Source organism: Myotis daubentonii, chromosome 8 (genome assembly GCF_963259705.1).
Source record: "Myotis daubentonii chromosome 8, mMyoDau2.1, whole genome shotgun sequence".
In the NCBI taxonomy this organism is placed as follows: Eukaryota; Metazoa; Chordata; class Mammalia; order Chiroptera; family Vespertilionidae; genus Myotis; species Myotis daubentonii.
In genome coordinates, this window is record NC_081847.1 from 30,940,313 (window position 1) to 30,955,152 (window position 14,840).

Below are 14,840 nucleotides of genomic sequence, written 5' to 3' on the forward strand. Positions count from 1 at the left end.
ACAGATATAGTTTGTATGAGTGAAATTACCTGAAAAAAGTCACGAAGAACTGTACCAGGTCCATAAAATTGCTGTGCTGGGAGAAGGCAATCTGTGGCAGAGAAACAGTAGTGTGATTAGGTGGTTATAAAACTGCACCATTAACTCAGTCTTTTTGGTTCAATAGTTAAGCTGAAAACATACTTTCAATTCTAAACAAGAGATTAATGTAATTTTTTTCACTTGAGGAAAAGTGCCTCACCCCTTTAGTTCCTTCTCTTGTTTAACTGCCAACCCAAAAGTAATACAGCAGGTCCTCCAATAACGTTTTGTCCTTATAACGTTGATGAGATGCCACAGGAACTTAACTCTTGTTTCTATCAATTAGACTACGGTCACATTGGTTTTGTTATATGTTGTTTTGCGTAAGTCACAGAATCCATCAATGACGTTGAGCACTTACTGTATTCTGAGGCTTCCACAACCTCCTCCGTGGTTCTGCTCATGACAACAAACCCAAGGTCTTACAGGCTGAAACTGAAGACCTCACACTAATTACAGGCAAGTCAGTTTGCTTGCTACCTCCTGTGCCTTCATCCAGACAAAATACTTGGCTGGTTTGCTTCCAATTCCAATTCTTGATATACAGTATGGAGGGCAGCCTCATCTCATGCCCCTCATTCCTTTGACATTTATGTGCTCAGTATGTACTCATTTCAGGATAATGTCTTTTTGTAACCATATCACAAATCTTACTATACTGAGTATCACCTGACAATCAACATAACATCAGTTGGAATTTAAATAATTTCATTATACAGTGAATAGTCTTTATAGCAAGAATATAAAATATCCAGTGTAGTTAATCAAAACCACTGTCTAAAAGAGGCATTCTTTTGTGTACTATTAAGAAAAAACACTGCCAATTAAACTATGTTAAAATGCTTTTAAAATCATTAACTGTAAGATTCACCTTGATTTCAGATATTAGAATATGAAAAAATGTGCACCTCAGGATTTATTACTAAGTATAACAATCATGTCCTTATTATCTGCAGTACCTGCCAACTATTATGGTGTATTACCTGCTTTTTTTTTTTTTTTTTTAGGGGAACAGAGCCCTCCTTGAAGAGAGAATGATACTATAGACAAAACAATCTAATAAAGAGGGAATATGCTAATTGACTGTCCCACTGTCACAAAGATGGTGGCGCCCACAGACAATAAGGAGGGAATATGCTAACTGACTGCCCTGCCTCAAAGATGGCGGCACCCACAGCCAATAAGGAGGGAATATGCTGACTGTCCCACCCTCAAAGATGGTGGCGCCCACAGCCAATAAGGTGGGAATATGCTGACTGCCCCGCCCTCAAAGATAGTGGCGCCCACAGCCAATAAAGTGGGAATATGCTAAATGACTGCCCTGCCCTCAAAGATGCAGCTCCCACAGCCAATAAGGAGGGAATATGCTAATTGACTGCCCTGCCCTCAAAGATGCAGCACCCACAGCCAATAAGGAGGGAATATGCTAATTACTGTCCCACCCTCAAAGATGGTGGCGCACATAGCCAATAAGGAGGGAATATGCTAATTGACTGCCCTGCCCTCAAAGATGGTGGCACCCACAGCCACAAGATGGCAGTGCCCAGTCCCCTCAGGCCTGCTGGGCCCATAGTCAGGTGGGCCCAGCCGCTCTGCTTGCCTGCGTCCAGAGTCCCCCAGTCCCCTCAGTCCCCCAGCCGCCCAGGGCCTGCACAAGGCACAGGCAAGCCTCGGATGGTGGCCGCCCAGCCACCCAGGGCCACCCAAGGCTCAGGTAACCAGGGCCAGCCAAGGCTTGCGCTGCCAGCAGTGGCAGCAGCAGAGGTGTGATGGGGTGCTGCCTTCCTCTGACCACCAGGTCGCCTCCCGCCCTGAGGGCTCCCGGACTGTGAGAGGGGGTAGGCCAGGCAGAGGAACCCTCACTCCAGTGTGTGAATTTTCATGCACCGGGCCTCTAGTTATTGAATAACTGAATAAGTGTTATAGTACAGACAATATGTATGACAATCAAAGAAGTAAATGATTTTTATTAATCTCGCCAACCCCTTATCTCTGTCAGGAAGCAACTCCCATCCTGCAGTAATGCAAGGAAAGTGCTACACCCAGGCCCCAGAACAACAGCAACACAATGCTTTGCATTCTTTTTTAATGATTTTATAGAGAGGGAGAGAAAGAAACATTAATCAGTTGCCTACCACAGCAGTCCCGACCGGGAATTAAACCTGCGACCTTGGTATGTGCCCTGACCAGGAATCGAACCTGCCACCTTTCAGTGTAAGGGACGATGCTCCAACCGAGCCACACTAGCCAGGGCTATGCTTTGCACTCTTTTAATAGCCAGACTCAGAGAGGCAGAAGAGGTTTCCTCTGTTTGCCTTTTTGATGGTATTATTTTCTTTTTGATATTCCATAAATAAAGTTCCAATACTACCTCTTCAGACCATAGAATATTATGGGCATAGAATTTGAATATTTTGTTGCCTTCCTCTGGCTACCATTTATAATCAGAAATACAAAGATAACACAGGTTTCATCTTAGATTAAAAGAAACCCACATCCTTTGTTTTTCCTTCATTTATTACAGTAACACATATCAAATAAGGCTCCCTAAGAATATGGCAATAACCTGGCCACCGTGGCTCGGTGGATGAGCATTGACCTATGAACCAGGAGGTCACAGTTCGATTCCCGGTCCTGGCACACGCCTGGGTTGCAGGCTCGATCTGGAGTAGGGACGTCCAGGAGGTAGCCAATCAATGATTCTCTTTCATCATTGATGTTTTTCTCTCTCTCCCCCTTCCTCTCTGAAATTAATAAAAAGATATTTAAAAAAAAGAATATGGCTATAGTCTCACATAAAAGCATTTAAATAAGATTGGAGAAGGACAATTATATTAACGAAGTTATTATATAAACAAAGTTATTTAATCTTAAGGGATGAAAATTCCAGGTTATACTACATAAAGAAGCAGAAGGAAACATATTCTAGTCCAGGGGTGGGCAACCTTTTTGTGAGTGCCTGCCAAAACCAGCAAAATCTCTGACTCAAAATTCTTCTAAGTGCCAACCCTAATTTTTTGAGAACATGTTATGCCTACTTGATATCTCTTAAGGTGTACGTATGTGAAGAACCTTGAAGAAATAATAAAATTCATTCGAGCGACAAAGACACAGCATATGATGATGAAAAATACATTTATTTTTTAATGTATACATGTACACTGATATTCCGACAGAAAACTTTATGACTCTGTTTGATAATATCAGTGGGACTTTTGCTGCTGCGTCACTGATGACAGAGATTTCACATCAGATTTATATTTCGTGACCTTCAGAGATATGCACGAGCTACTACTTTCATCCGTCAGGCTACTCCTATTATGAGACTTAACAAAATTCTTCACTGAGAACAAAGAATCACAAGCGTATATGGATGAAAACATGAAGAGTAACGCTGTTGCAAAGTTTTTTTAAAAATTCTTTATTAGTTAAGGTATTACAAATGTGTTCTCATCTCCCCCCTTAACCCCAAACCTCCCCCCCCCCAACTCATGCTCTCATTCCCCTGTTGTTCATGTCCATTGGTTTGGCTTATATGGGTGCATACAAGTCCTTCGGTTGATCTCTTCCCCTTATCCCCTCCCTCCCCTACTTTCCTTCTGGGGATTGATAGTCTGATCGCTGTTTCTCTGTCTTTGGATCTGTCCCTGTTCATCAGTCTATGTTCTCTATAACCCACAAATGAGTGAGATCATATGGTATTTATCTTTCTCTGACCTGCTTATTTCACTTAGCATAATGCTCTCCAGTTCCATCCATGCTGTTGCAAAAGGCAAGAGTTCCTTCTTTTTTACCGCAGCATAGTATTCCATTGTGTAGATGTACCACAGTTTTCTAATCCACTCATCTGCTGATGGGCACTTAGGCTGTTTCCAAATCTTAGCTATGGTGAATTGTGCTGCTATGAACATAGGGGTGCATATATCTTTTCTGATTGGTGTTTCTGGTTTCTTGGGATATATTCCTAGAAGTGGGATCACTGGGTCAAATGGGAGTTCCATTTTTAGTTTTTTGAGGAAGCTCCATACTGTTCTCCACAGTGGCTGCACCAGTCTGCATTCCCACCAGCAGTGCAGGAGGGTTCCTTTTTCTCCACATCCTCTCCAACACTTGTTTGTTGATTTGTTGATGATAGCCATCTGACAGGTGTGAGATGATACCGCATTGTCGTTTTGATTTGCATCTCCCGTATAATTAGTGACTTTGAGCATGTTTTCATATGTCTTTCGGCCTTCTGTATGTCCTCTTTCAAAAAGTGTCTATCTAGATCCGTTGCCCATTTTTTTTTATTGGATTGTTTATCTTCCTATTGTTAAGTTTCATGAGTTCCCTGTAAATGTTGGAGATTAAACCCTTATCGGTGATATCATTGGCAAATATGTTCTCCCATGTAGTGGGTCTTCTTGTTGTTTTGTTGATGGTTTCCTTTGCTGTGCAAAAGCTTTTTATTTTGATGTAGTCCCATTTGTTTATTTTCTCTTTAGTTTCCATTGCCCTAGGAGCATTATCAGAGAAGAAATCCCTTTGGCATATGTTTGCGATTTCGCTGCCTGTGGATTCCTCTAGTATTTTTATGATTTCCCATCTTACGTTTAAGTCTTTTATCCATTTTGAGTTTATTTTTGTGTATGGTGTGAGTTGGTGGTCTAGTTTCATCTTTTTGCATGTATCTGTCCAATTTTCCCAACACCATTTATTGAAGAGACTGTCTAGACTCCATTGTATGCTCTTGCCTCCTTTGTCGAATATTAATTGGGCATAGTGGTTTGGGTCGATTTCTGGGGTCTCTATTCTATTCCATTGATCTATATGTCTGTTCTTGTGCCAGTACCAAGCTGTTTTAAGAACAGTGGCTTTGTAATACAGTTTGATATCTGGTATTGAGATCCCACCTACTTTGTTCTTCTTTCTCAGGATTGCTGCAGCTATTCGAGGTCTTTTTTTATTCTAGATGAATTTTTGGAACGTTCGTTCTAGATCTGTAAAATATGCCGTTGGTAATTTAATGGGGATTGCATTGAATCTATAGATTGCTTTGGGTAGTATGGACATTTTGATGATGTTGATTCTACCAACCCATGAACACGGTATGTTCTTCCATCTGTTTATGTCTTCCTCTATCTCTTTTTTCAATGTCCTGTGGTTTTTCGCATATAAGTCTTTTACCTCCTTAGTTAAGCTTATTCCTAGGTATCTTAATTTTTTTGGTGCAATGGTAGATGGGATTGCTTTTTTAGTCTCACTTTCTGTAAGTTCATTATTGGTGTAAAGAAATGCCATGGATTTCTTGGCTATAATTTTGTATCCTGCTACATTGCTGAATTCATTTATTAAGTCTAATATTTTCTGGAATGGCATTCCAAGTCCTCAATAGTTCGTTTTCGACACTATTGAAATTGCTCTTCACCTCTCTCGTCAATCCATGTCTATGGTCTTTAAGATAATTTGTTATGTAAAATTATTTATTTATCTTAGATGCACCTACACTGAATTTATCTGAAAAATAAAAAAGTCGATATTAAGAAAAAAATTGTAAATGGAAGATTATAAGAGAGAGGGTTTCGCTTGCCAGCAAAACGTGTTTGGCATGCGTGCCAGGGGTTGCCCACCCCTGTTCTAGTCCATTCCATTCTGCTTATAAAGTTTAATTTCTTAAAACATAGTATGTCCTCAGTGTTTACATTTAAAAGAAACCCATGAGATGCTTTTAATTATTGTGGGATGCCAAACGGTTTGGATGCCAATGGCACTCTCTGAGGATCTATCTATCAGTGTCCATGGGTCTACGCCTCAGGGCAGCTCCCCCAGGGCTTGGTAAAGCAGGGTCACACCACATTCACATCCAATTTAAAGTCATAACAAGCCTATATAAGCTGGCTGCCACTGTGGCTGGTACCCAAGATTCACATTATTCTAAAAGGGGTACTATTTTATTGAATGTTTATCATCTAAGTCTCCACAGTTACAGGGTTTCCTAGGAAAGCAAAAGTCATCATATAAAAATGTTTATGAACGGGTCAACCACTTAGAAACATCTCGCTCTGCTTAACACTCCACCCACTGTATTAGTCTTAATTGATTAATTTAATTGATAGAGTGATGAACTTATTGTCCAAACTAAAGTGCTGAGAGTGAAGGGAAGTGCAACAAGCATGAATTGGGCAGTGCCTACTCACAGATTGTGACATGCAAACCAACTGCAAAATCAATTTTGCAAAAGATGAGATTTTAGTGAAAGTGCTGTTGGAAAACTGATCACATAAAACCACTGACAAAAATGGCAGAATTGTCAACTGAAGATGGATAAAGGATACAGATGTAAGCCCTTCAAAATACTCTTAATAGGACTAAGAGAGGATCTTGGGAAAAACTGATGAAGCCCTTGTGACTATTTTTTTTTACTCATGCTGTGAAGTCACATGTGAAGAGGAAGACTGAACTCCAAGCACCCCTACACAACTGAAGCCACAACTCTATCTCCTTACCTTGTTTGATTTTTCTTCAGCCCTTATATGTGCATTTATTTATAGTCTTTTTCTTTCACTAGAAAATAAGATCCATGAGCACAGGGACTTTGCTGCTGATTACTATATCTTAGTGCCTCAAGCAAGATTGGCATGTAAGAGGTACTTAATAAACATTTGCTGAATAAATATGATACTTGGAAAAATAATGACCTCACTTCCCCCATAATTCAGTAACATATGACTGAGTTTTCTTCTAAGAAGTGGCTCATGGTTGCATCCATAATTTAATTTTTTAAAATATATTTTTATTGATTTCAGAGAGGAATGGAGAGATAGAAACATCAATGACAAGAGAGAATCACTGACCAACTGCGTCCTGCATGCCCCCTACTGGGGGGATTGAGCCAGCAACCTGGGCATGTGCCCTGACTGGGAATCAAACCATGACCTCTTGGTTCATAGGTCAATGCTCAACCACTGAGCCATACCAGCTGGGCTAATTTATATTTTAACTATAAAATTAAAATAAACATTTTTTATACTTTTGAGTTCTATTTTTCAAGATGCCATCCCAATCAGACTTTTTCTTCATGATTATTATAAAAATGTTTAAATGTGTTTATGGACTTTTCTGATACTAAAAATGAGAATTTTTATAATAAAACCTAATTCAGAGAAGAATCTCATTACAATTTATCTTTTTTTTAATTAAAAGCTTTTATTGTTTAAGTCTTTATTGTTGAAAGTATTATCGATGCCTCTCCTTTTCCCCCCATGAGCCCCCTCCACCCCGAATCCACCCCCTTCCCAGGCCTTCAACGCACTGTCTGTCCATGGATTATGTACATATGCATCTAAGTTCTTTGGTTAATCTCTTCCCACCCCCGACCTTCCCTCTGAAGTTTGTCAATCTGTTGTATGCTTCAATGTCTCTGAGTAAATTAAGCTCCCAATGTCATTATTCTCCCTTTCCAAATAGTAGGTCTCTCTCTCCACACTCCAGGACATCTAGGATTTATGTCCCTGTTCATTTACACACCTGCTGCCGACTCAATTTCCAGTGACATGTTTGATTAAGATGTGCTTGCAGAAGGTGGGGTGGGAGGGTGCTCAGTGTGTGTTAAATAAATTCTAAAAAACAAAACTCTGAAGCCCAGCTAGCCTTCAGACTTGTGGTAGGATATGGTGGACCTGCCCTGCCTAAGCACTAATTTTGTGTGTCAGCCAAACAAGTGTTTTTAGGTGGCTGTATTACTGCACTTGATCTTCCTGTCACCAGAGTGTCCGCCCTTCTCATTCAGCCACCCCATCATCCACTGGGAAATGGCTCTCTTCTCTACATTTTCTCCAACACTTGATCCACTTCTTTTAAAGGCTGGGGGAAATCATATGCTACCTGTGCATATAGAGATAACCTGGAAAAGATGATTCCTGTATTCTTCTATCTACAACAGTGGTTCTCAACCTTCTGGCCCTTTAAATACAGTTCCTCATGTTGTGACCCAACCATTAAATTATTTTCATTGCTACTTCATAACTGTAATGTTGCTACTGCTATGAATCATAATGTATGCAGGATGGTCTTAGGCGACCCCTGTGAAAGGGTCATTCGACCCACAAAGGGGTCGCGACCCACAGGTTGAGAACCGCTGGTCTACAAAGATAGCAATATCTGACTTTTTAACCCCGGTAGGAGAACGAATAAAATGGTAATTCCCCACTTCCCACACTAAAGCAGATGCACCTTTGCCTTCTAAGAACTAGAGCAGGGTTCTCAACTCTGGAGAGCTTGCTCCAAAGTCTGAACCCCTGGCCCTATTCCTACTTCTGTAGGAAGCTCCCCAGGTGATTCTGATGCTGGTGCCCAGAGGCCACACTTCAGGAAACTCTGAAATAAGAATTATTCTAAAAATCTCTTCCTTCACTCCTTCCCCTGAACAATTTAGTTGGTGTCATGAATTGCAATGGAAAATTTTTTTTAATGATTTTACTTGAAAGGTTTGGCCCCCAAAGAAAATAACTTGGATCTTTCCCAGGGTAGGAGTGAGGGGAAGGATGAGGGTAGAGGAAGAGAGAATAGTACTTTGAAATAAAGAGAGGCAAGACCCAAACCTTGAGACTGGGAAATGGAGGGAATGCAGAGGATGCTTTAGAGTTTTGAAAGTGCCAAGGAATAGGGGATGCCAAGGGATGTGGGTGACTGCATGGTGGGCCCGGGGCTCTGGAGCCTCAGTGCTTATTCTGTGTCCAAGCCTGTCACACACATGGGAGTGAGGACAGCTGCCTTCAGACAAACCTCATGGCCATGGGCCAGAGCGCTAGGAGCAGTCAGTGAATGCAGATCAGAGGTCCTTCCCCAGATCTCTGGTCTGTTAAGCCCCAAGGTTTCCGCACATCCCTGAGAGAAGGGAATGGAGCTCTGTGAACACAAGCTGAACATGAATTTAATATATTTTTTAATTGATTTTTTACAGAGAGGAAGAGGGATAGAGAGTTAGAAACATCGATGAGAGAGAAACATTGATCAACTGCCTCCTGCACAACCCCACTGGGGATGTGCCCGCAACCAAGGTACATGCCCTTGACGGGAATCGAACCGGGACCCTTCTGTCCGCAGGCCGACGCTCTATCCACTGAGCCAAACCAGTCAGGGCTGAAAATGAATTTATAAACTACAGTAGGAAGAGGCTGAGCCCAAGCATATTCTAAAAATAAGAGAAATAAGAACCTTCTTATACTCCACTACCTATTTTTTTAAAAAACATTTTACAGATATTAGATGCAATTTATAAAGCAGTACTCAAAAACTTAAGTGAACGAGTATGTGAATGACTACTGAATGTGTAGGGAAAGACCACCTTTTAATACACAAGGATTGAAAAAACAGGAAAAGGCCTCTAATCTTTTATCTTCACAAGAATGATCTTCATTGTTAGAGCATGCAAGACAGGGAGAGGATGGGAAAGGACAGCTGGACACCCTGTGAGGCGATACAATCTTGACTCTGAAGCAGCACCCGTCAGGCTCTGAGAAAACCCAAGGTCTGTGTGTTCCCAGCAGAAGCTCTGTGGGCTGCTCCGTGGCCTCGAGGCCAGCAGCTCCACCAGGGCTCAGCTCGACCTGGTTTAGGAGCCCACCAAGACTACAGCCCCTCTGCTGCTGGAATGTCCCCGAAAGGTCAACCTCTGCAGATGCTGAAGGTCTCACATTAGGACCCAGAAGCGCTGAAGTGGACATGCCTGCCATCTGGGCTCCTGGCTTCACCATGCCAATCTTGCCACATAGTTCTGGTCACTGCAAGGCTGGAAGCCAGGAGAGGACTGATTTCTCCCATAAGAACTTAGGCCTGTCTGCAAACAGCTTTCCACGCAGGCCTCAGCTGTGCTGAGGATAGAAGATTCTGTGACCACTGGCTGAGCATATTCTAACCTGGGTCTAGTGCTGCCAGCTCTTTGAGTTTTGCTATGATACAAAATAACTTTCTTTAAAAAACAAACAAACAACCCCCAAAGTTCTATATGAAACGTTATGTTGAGACCACAGGCCCTGGACTGGATCCCAGTGCTCATTACCTGGCCTCACACACCACCCACTAAATGCTGGTTTGTGCTGGCACAAAATTTGTATACCCAAGCTCTGGCCAGAGCCCCAGGCTGGTGAATACCACCGAGCCACTCATTCCTGACATGCAAGCTAACACTCACCATCTGTCCACTCCCAACCTCCCACCTCAATACTGCTCTGTGCTTTCTTCCCCGAATTTCCTTCCAGCCATTCCTTTTCACCTCTCCAGAATTCCTATTCCATTTTATCATGCTCAGTAATAATTTAGAAAGCATTAAAAATGACACACAGTTGGTTGAAGTATCAACAAGTACTAAAGGGCAAATGATACAAAGCAATGGTTCCTGCTCTCCCCTCCTCTTCTTAAGGCTTCTCTCCAGAGGACCCCACCTTTAATTAGGATTCTTTTCTTTTTAAATTTATTTCAGAGAGGAAAAGAGAGGGAGAGAGAGGTAGAAACATCAATGACGAGAGAGAATCATTGATTGGCTGCCTCTATGGGCCTCCTGCACGCACTCTACTGGGGATCAAGCCTGCAACTCGGGCATGTGCTCTGACCGGGAATTGAACCCTGGTCTCCTGGTTCATGGGTTGAGGCTTTATCACTGAGCTACACTGGCCGGGCTAATTAGGATTCTTTTTAGTTCTTCTGAGGGTTACCTTTATATCACTAATATATATATATATATATGTTGTTGTTTTTTTAAATTTGTTCTTTCTTGATTTAGCCATGTTAGGCATTACTCCCTGACTTCCTGCTATAACAGAAAGTGATTCAGGCCATTACCCCCTCTCCCCTCTTCCAGTATAGTTATATCACTGTTTTTAGTGCCTCTGTTTGTGTCTATGTTGTTATCCTAAGGGTGACAGTGATAGAAAGATGCCAACAAAGACAGGAAAGGGATAGAACACCCTTAGTTACAGGGAGAAGAAGTGCCTGTTACCCACAACTGCAGAAGCAGGAGAAAATACAGTCATGGCTCACTGCATGGTAGCGTTTCAGGCCTCCCAGCCTTTGATGCACCCCTGTTTGGGGGTGAAGTCAGTAGCTCGTGGGGAAGGCCTCCCCCCACTTTCATCAGGGTGAGGTATCTTGGGCTAAGGGAGAAGGAGTTTTGCCCTCAATCCATGATTGTTCTACAGCAGGGGTGGGCAAACTTTTTGACTCGAGGGCCACAATGGGTTCTTAAACTGGACCGGAGGGCCGGAACAAAAGCATGGATGGAGTGTTTGTGTGAACTAATATAAATTCAAAGTAAACATCATTACATAAAAGGGTACGGTCTTTTTTACTTTTAGTTTTATTCATGTCAAACGGGCCGGATCCGGCCCGCGGGCCGTAGTTTGCCCAGGGCTGTTCTAGAGACTGTCCAGCAGTGGCCGATAAACGGTAAAACCCTCCTGGTGCACTGCTGTGTGCTTCCTGTAAAGCACAGCAGAAGGTCAGTTCTGGGACCTATCCCAGCTGGCCTAGGCTGCAGGCCTAGCTGAGGCACACTCCTGTAGCTACCTTTAGGAGGATAAATAATATACTTGTATCTTTATTTCTTGTTCTATCACTTGTATTATCTTTTTCCACATTTTTTATTATGGAAATTTTTAAACTTTATAAAAACGTAGAGAGAATAGTGTAACGAATGCCATGTGTTCATAACCCAGCTTTAATAATGACCAGCTAATGGCCAATCATGTTTCATCCATACTCTACCCACTTTTCCCAGTGATATTATTTTGAAGCTAATCCCAGCCTTTCTAGCATTTCATTCTTTTTAAAAAATATATATTTTTTATTGATTTCAGAGAGGAAAGGAGAGGGAGAAAAAGATAGAAACATCAATGTGAGAATCATTGATCACGCCCTCTACTGGGGATCAAGCCTGCAACCCAGGCATGTGCCCTGACTGGGAATTGAACCGTGACCGCCTGGTTCATAGGCTGACGTTCAACCACTGAGCCATGCTGCCGGGCTCATTTCATTCTTACATATTTCTATATAGACAGTATCTCCTAACTACCCTCTCTAAAATCAGGAATGTTTGTGTCCTCATCCTTTCCTTTTCTCCTGCCTCTCAACTCTTTTGACAAAATTCCAATCTAAAACAATTCAGTCATCAGCACCACACTGTGGAGACTGGGATGACAAATTCTTGGTCTCCAACCCAGCTAGTTCCTTAACAGAGGTCAGCAATCACTCTGACAACATCAGAGAAAGCTGTCAGAGGACCTTTAAAGAAGTTATGAAAGTTGCAAAAAAAGAGAAAGTTCTGATACCAAGCCTAAATCTCTTGTAACGCACAACTATGCATCTATCTAGCAACATTTATGGAGTGTCTACAACTAACACTATGCTATAAACTGAAGGTACAGAAACATAAAACACTGTCCTTGCCCTTAAGGGAATTTTTGTGTAGTGAAAACCAGACAAGTCTAGGTTGTGGAGGCGCAGATAAGGAAAGGAAGCTGCCACGGGCTATGTCTATGGGTCATCAGTGAAACCTTGCCCTGAGTTTCTAAACAGGAATTCTACCTGCAAACCGCAACTCCAGCCTGGCTCCTTCCAATCTATTCTCCAAACTGCTGCCAGAGGGGCCTTTCAAAAACACTGATCTTTGTCACTTTTTGGCTTAAAGCATTTTAATAACCGCCCCTCCCCCCCGTGGTTTTCAGACTACAGTTCAAATCCCTCATCAGAAACCTCCAGTCTCTTCATGACACCCTCTGCCTAACCCTCCAGCATCTTGCTCATAGGACAACCACAACTTCAGTTCTGCTAAACTCCTGTAGTTCTTGAAAGTGATTTGGCATGTCCTCTCCGCACTCACTCCCTGACCCCAGGTTCCTTAAGACTCAGCTCTGAGGTTACCCCTCCTCACTCAGACTCAGGCGACACAGGACACTCACTCCCTTCCCCACCCAGGAGCACAGTGCCTGACATAGCTCCTGCTATCCACCCATGGCTGCTGCTCTGAGCCAGAAACTCTGCTGAGTGCATGGATGTTAAAGGAAGCCTAGTGGGACCTAGCTATGGAGAGCGCAAGAGAGAGGTCTGCTAGAGATGGGGATTTATCCATTTTAGCTATAGATGATGTTCACAGATGAGACTGTCCAGGTATCGATGAGACTGTCCAGGGAGAAAGGTCCAGAGGAAACCCAAGGGAACAATGTCATTGAAACGTTCAGAAGAAACAGCCACAGATGAAAAGCAAAAGAGAGGAGACTTTCAAAAAAAAGGAATAATAGGTAATGATCATGATGAAAACCACAAGGTAGTACAAGAGCCTCGAATGCCACTTGAAGCAAGGAAATATTTATATTTTATGTAGTTTAGTTTTAAGTTATTTCATAGCTTTGTAATTCTTAAAATCCTTAAGGCACAGATATCCTACACCAGGAGGTTTGTATATCCATAGGCATCATTATTACACAATTACTACAAACATTAAAAGTATATCTGACACGATTCATAATATTCAAAGAGTGGAAACAACCCAAGTATCTATCAACAGATGAATGGATAAATAAAATGTGGTATATCCATACAATGGAACATTATTCAATCTTAAAAAGGAATGAAGTACTGAAACATACTAAAAATGGATGAACCTTGAAAACACTGAGCTAAATGAAGAAGCCAGTCACAAAGGACCACATATTATGTGATTCAATTTATATGAAATGTCCAGAATAGGCAAATCCATAGAGACAAAAAGTAGACTGGTGGTTTTCAGAGGCTGAGGGGAGGGAGAAATGGGAAATGACTACTAATGGGTATGGGATTTCTTTTTTTAGGTGATGAAAATATTCTAAAATTGATGTGGTCATGGTTGCACAATTTTGTGAATATGTTAAAAAACACTACATTGTGCACTTTAAATGGGTGAACTGGATGGTATGTAAATTATATCTCAATAAAGCGTTTACTAAAAAAGTATATCTGGGTCAATAAAAGTTTCATACATCCTTTGCTCAGTATAGCAATCCTGCTAGCACCCATAAACATAACTCTAAAATCTAAACGAATGCCTGGTTCTCAATACAAATTCTGTTTTGCCTTCACTTGTGAACACTAGCCTCTTACATAAAGTAACAGATGAAACAGCCGGCATGGAGAGGGCTTTAATATTAGTTCCACATTACAATAACAACCTCTGTTGCAGAGCCAGTAACAAGCCAGAATCCCAGCTTCACTACCCACCTTCCCCCCTTGCCCATCTGTCTGACCATTCTCTACCTTGAATACCTATCCTCCCAGATGATGGTCCTGGCTGAGCTAGCTGAGTGCCTGCTCACTGGGGAGAACACCTAGGATCACATTCAGAAAGCAGGGCTGAGGGAGGGACGCTCACCCACAGGAGCAGCTGACCAGAAAACAGGCACAACTAGCCCCAATATACCCTCCACCCTACTACACACAGGCTCTTTCAGGCTGGGTAGGTGTTTTTTTAAAACTGCATCTACAAAGACTTTTATAGTTAGTTTCAAATTCCCTCAGTTAGCAGTTATAGGTTTTGATCTGTTCCTAATTATGGAAAAGAATCCTGGGATCAGTTCAGAGTGAAGGAACTTGAGTTTAGCATTACCGCTTTTAAAGCACCAATGTTTACATGAATTTCCGAGTACAGAATTAGATTTCCTCAGTTATTTTGCTTTAAAAAATGAGAAAGACAGAAAAGTTATTTTAGTTGCACTGAAAGCCATACTGAAATTGAACTGAATGGCCTACACTGC

The 14,840-nt window shown here is 41.9% G+C and overlaps 1 protein-coding gene across 4 annotated transcripts in view; it reads right to left on the reverse strand.

Moving 5' to 3' along the window:
* The window catches only part of ATRN (attractin), a 157,442-nt gene that overhangs the window by 22,065 nt on the left and 120,537 nt on the right, over positions 1–14,840 (reverse strand). For 3 of the 4 annotated variants that reach the window (XM_059705660.1, XM_059705661.1, XM_059705659.1), the window contains one exon: positions 30–91. In XM_059705660.1, the coding sequence (XP_059561643.1) occupies positions 30–91 (62 nt within the window). Of the gene's footprint in view, positions 1–29; positions 92–5,342; positions 5,578–14,840 lie in introns of those variants that run through there. The other variant, XM_059705662.1, reaches the window with a different exon arrangement.